Genomic DNA, 5,000 nt, shown 5'->3' with positions numbered 1-5,000 from the left:
ATAAAGCACATTATTCCAGAAGCATTTGTCTTTGTCTTCTTTCACAAACTTCAGTCTTGCCCACATGCTTTTCTAAGACAGCAAATGTTTCCTTCTTGCACACCTCCCATGATTATTAAAGTTGTTCAGTCTCTTTCTGATTGTAGATTCATGCACTTTGACCTCAACTGTGGCAAGAGCTTGCTTTAGGTCCCGTGATGGTATTTTATGGTTTTTGGAGACTTCTTTAAGCATCTTGTGGTCTGCTCTTGAGGGGTGAATTTGCTTGGATGTCCTGAACTGGCCATGTTGTTTTAAATGGTCTCCACTTGTACATGATTTTTGGACATTGGAATAGCTGATTACAAATTCTTTTGAGATCTTTTACCCGACTCATAAGCAAACAGTCTTCTTTCTGAAGGCATGAGAGAGCTCTTTGGATCTCACCAATTAAAAGCAAACCAAACTAAATAATGTTCTAATAATTTGAACCTGATGTGATACACCGGTAGGTCATTTTATCCATTCATTCATTTATTCATTCATTCATTTTCTACCACTTATCCGAACTTCTCGGGTCACGGGGAGCCTGTGCGTATCTCAGGCGTCATCTGGCATCAAGGCAGGATACACCCTGGACGGAGTGCCAACCCATCACAGGGCACACACACACACACACACACACACACTCTCATTCACTCACACACTAGGGACAATTTTCCAGAGATGCCAATCAACACACCATGCATGTCTTTGGACCAGGGGAGAAAACCAATGTACCCAGAAGAAACCCCCGAGGCACGTGGAGAACATGCAAACTCCACACACACAAGGCAGAGGCAGGAATCGAACCCCCAACCCTGGAGGTGTGAGACGAATGTGCTAACCACTAAGCCCCCGTGCCCCCCGGACATTTCACAAATAATTAAAAATGATTTGTAGTCATATTACATGAACCTTCAAATATTGACAAAATGAAGATAAAATGCCCATATGTTTAACTATTTAAAATAAAAAACACAGGCTTTCATGGGGTGTCCTAATTTTTCCACATGACGGTATATATATATATATATATATATATGTACACCAGAAATAAGAGCACTGTGCAATGAGCAGAGGAAATGAGCTAGCGCCGGCCATGCGACGGTGCCATTTGTGTGTGATTTGTATTCAGTGCATACTGTAGGTGGTGCAATCTATTCTGCTGTGTGTGTTTGTGTGTGTGTGTGTGTGTGTGTGTGTGTGTGTGTTTGTCTTCTCATTGACCTCTGGTGTCAGGAGCACTTGGGCGAGTGTGAGTGCTGGCCTCCGCCCCTCTTCACCACCCATAAGAGATCTAGCAAAGTCCCTCCTCCCTTGTTAAATCCCCATCAGTCCATCAAGTCAAGCCTAGCCGAGGGCTTATAGCCACATATCCATTAGATAAAAGGTTAATCGAAATGATTCCAAATCGCACTTGTGATTCTTATGATTCAGAATCTGTCCTGCCCTTAAACAAAAAAATCTAATTACAGGAATTCAAACACAAATCTCAGAGTCTGGGCAAAATAACTACTGTACAACAGCTAGAACAAATAAGCGTACGTTTGAGCCGTTTCGAACCCACGTACATCCCGGCTTTGAAACGACTTCGAAGTAAGACGTGAACAAAATGAATGAACGTGAATGTATACGTCAACACTCTGAATGATCTTGGCTCTAGAGAAATAAAGATAAAGTGAGAGAGAGAGAGAAGAGCGAAAGAACATTTGCTGGTGCGTACCAGACAGGAAGAGTGCCTTGTCCACTGTGTGCTCCTCAGCGAAGCGAATGTGGCAAAAGTTCTTCTTGCTCTTGCGGATGGCGCTGATGGCGCCGCACTGCTCAAACACTTCTGATATAATCTGCTCTGTAGCATTTTCAGGTAGCCCTCCTACAAACACCGTCTTACAACCCGGGGGTCTCTCACGTGTGGCTGGAGGAGGCAGATCTGTAGAACACAAGCGAGAACACACTTATCACTTATCAGTACAACAGAACATCTGGATTAAAACACAAATGCTGAAAATGTCACCGATGGTCCAGATAAGGAACAAAAGAGTTAAGAAATCTTAATTAGACTGATTGATTATATTGACTAGCGAGTTGAAAGTAAAACGACCCCCTTTTTTTTGCTGCACGGTCACCAAACAGGGACCCAAACGGTTGCTGCTCAAATCGAGCCTGGATAAAGAGAATTAGTTGGGACCACCAGGCTGGCGGTGAGTAATCGATGGAACGTAACACATGCTGAGTGTTTTGGAGAATAGCCTGAGGCTGAACATCTGAAACTGGTTCAACACACAACATTCGCTTTTGAGACTCAGCTTTTCGGAAATCTTAGTGTAATGAGCTGACTGCAGTGTGCTACACAAAATGCCAGTGGTTTCTAATCATACCCTGTTCTCTATCAGTTACTTAAACTCTTAAAGGGAATTAACAACTCTGAAAAGGTAGAGTGTAGAATGCCTTCGGAAGTTCGGATATCATCGCATCCACATCATTTTGTCATGGTTTTTTTTTCTCCACAGATCATTATGGTGGCCAAACATTAGTGGACCAAAATAGCATAGTGCGATAATATTACTATTGTGAACGTACACAAGCTGTCATTATGGGACAGTCATCAACACCTCCTGTTACAGTCAATCTGACTTTGGTTAATAAACAAAACTATAAGGAACTTTTTAATCACACTTAAATGAAAAAAGAGGGTCCAAGTAACCATGTGGGGGAACAAGCACCCAAGTGGGGGGACAAGCACCCAAGTGGGGGAAGAAGCACCCAAAAAGTGGGGGAACAAGCACCCAAAAAGTGGGGGAACAAGCACCCAAGTGGGGGAACAAGCACCCAAAAAGTGGGGGAACAAGCACCCAAAAAGTGGGGGAACAAGCACCCAAGTGGGGGAACAAGCACCCAAGTGGGGGAACAAACACCCAAGTGGGGGTCCAGGCAACCAAGCGGGGGTTCAATTAACCAAGCGGGGGTTCAATTAACCAAGTAGGTGTTCCAAGTGACCAAGTGGGTTAAAAGCACCCAAGTGGGGGGACAAGCACCCAAGTGGGGGAACATGCACCCAAGTGGGGGAACAAGCACCCAAAAAGTGGGGGAACAAGCACCCAAGTGGGGGAACAAACACTTAAGTGGGGGTCCAGGCAACCAAGCGGGGGTTCAATTAACCAAGTAGGTGTTCCAAGTGGGGGGTAAAAGCACCCAAGCGGGTGTTCCAAGTGACCAAGTGGGGGTAAAAGCACCCAAGTGGGTGTTCCAAGTGACCAAGTGGGGTAAAAGCACCCAAGTGGGGGAACAAACACTTACGTGGGGGTCCAGGCAACCAAGCGGGGGTTCAATTAACCAAGCAGGTGTTCCAAGTGACCAAGTGGGGGTAAAAGCATGCAAGAAAGGTTTCAGGTGACAAAGTTGGGGTCCAGGCACCCAAGTGGGTGGTCAAATTGAGCAAGTTTATGTATTGTATTTAAAAGTAGTATAGTCCATAATAGTGAGTTAAGATCTTAAGGGCTTTTCACAAAGCAAGAGACAAACTGCCATTAGTTCTACTGCCTTTAAAGGTCAGAATTTCCCAGAAAAACTCTTTGTGAATTAAAGGGGGTTGAAGGGATTGAAGGGCCCAAGTGACCAAGAGGGGGTCCAAGCGAACAAGAAGACCTAAGTTTCTAAGTGTGGATCCAAAGTAATAAGGAGTGTCCCAGGCATAATTGTGCGTCTAATGGGACAAGGGGGGTCTCGAGCATCTAAGAAGGGATCAAAGTGACCAAGTGTGGATCCATGGAAAAACAGAGTGTCCCAAGAATCTAAGCGATAGCAAACCGCTGTGCATTAATGGATCTGTAACGGGCTAGAGGATAGGATTGGAATTGAACTAATGAGGAGAAATTGGGGGAAAAAAACAAACCTTTGAACTTGGATATGTTTTCCCAGAAGTGCTGCAGCTTGCCTGGCTTCACAGCTCTTATTAAAAATACATGGAGGATCCTAAGATTGCACCTCACATGTGAAACGCCTTTAATTAAAAAACTCCTGTGTAGGGTTTATAATAAGTGTGCAAGTGTATCAGGTGTTCGCAGTGCTGAGGGTTTGCACTGCATTAAGTTACCCTCACACAATATAAGCGATGCCCTGCTGCCCACTCAGTGTGTGTGTTTATGTGTCCACATGCTTTGGCTCGTAGCCACTCTCTGGAAATAGATGAGTCTTCATAGCCCCCCACATGCCCAGCTGCACATGCACCATCCATCATCAGCTAGATTATCCTAATTCCTGTTTATTGCTGCATCTCTTTTAATGATGAAGCCCCTGCCTACCTGATACTTTAGTTAAGGTCAGCTACTGTCTCAGAAAAAAAAAAAAAAAAAAGCACTGGCGTTATAAAGCGCTGCCTTTTATCTCCTGACGCAAATCTGGGTGGTAAACACAGGCGTAGCGTTATCAAAGGGCAGCTTCGCCGAGCACATGACCAAATGCCAACTCTTCACCTATTAATATGACAAAGCCTGAGAACTCGACGGCAGAGACGACTGGTGCGATAAACGTAAAAGGTCAGATCCTTATTGTGGATTTATCGTGAAAGGGTGTGATATTTCTGATTCACGTCGGCTCGGAAAGATTCGTTAACAAGACATTCTACTCTGCTGACTCCAGCGTACACTTACAGGAGCAGCACGGAGAAGTCTCCGGATAAAGACAAGGTGAAACATCTAGAGATGAAACATCTAGAGGTGAAACATCTTGCTAGATTTTTATTGTTTCTTTACTTCTTATATGCAAGTATGAATGCATTATCTTGTAATCTTTAATTTAAGGGGAGCTTTCTGTAAACAGGCCAGCAATCACTTTCTACAGGGTGATAAGCAAGAACAACTCATTCAATAACCACAATCTTTACGTGTTACTTCCTGGGGTCTGGGTAGTGCATTATCACCACGGTGATATTACTCTAAAAAGCTGACTGGAGATGACACACAGGAAGACTGGATGGAAAG

General features: G+C 44.2%; 1 protein-coding gene across 14 annotated transcripts in view; it reads right to left on the bottom strand.

Annotated features, from left to right (window-relative positions):
* enox2 (ecto-NOX disulfide-thiol exchanger 2) overlaps positions 1-5,000 on the bottom strand; it is a 248,762-nt gene that overhangs the window by 62,534 nt on the left and 181,228 nt on the right. For 13 of the 14 annotated variants that reach the window (XM_047819522.1, XM_047819519.1, XM_027165137.2 and 10 more), the window contains one exon: positions 1,745-1,951. The exons of the other annotated variant lie outside the window; for it this stretch is intronic. In XM_047819522.1, the coding sequence (XP_047675478.1) occupies positions 1,745-1,951 (207 nt within the window). The remainder of the gene's footprint in view (positions 1-1,744; positions 1,952-5,000) is intronic. 14 annotated transcript variants of the gene reach the window in all.

This window comes from Tachysurus fulvidraco, chromosome 10 (genome assembly GCF_022655615.1).
Source record: "Tachysurus fulvidraco isolate hzauxx_2018 chromosome 10, HZAU_PFXX_2.0, whole genome shotgun sequence".
NCBI lineage: Eukaryota > Metazoa > Chordata > Actinopteri > Siluriformes > Bagridae > Tachysurus > Tachysurus fulvidraco.
The sequence above is the reverse complement of the archived record's forward strand: the minus strand, read 5'-3'. Positions and strand labels throughout refer to the sequence as shown.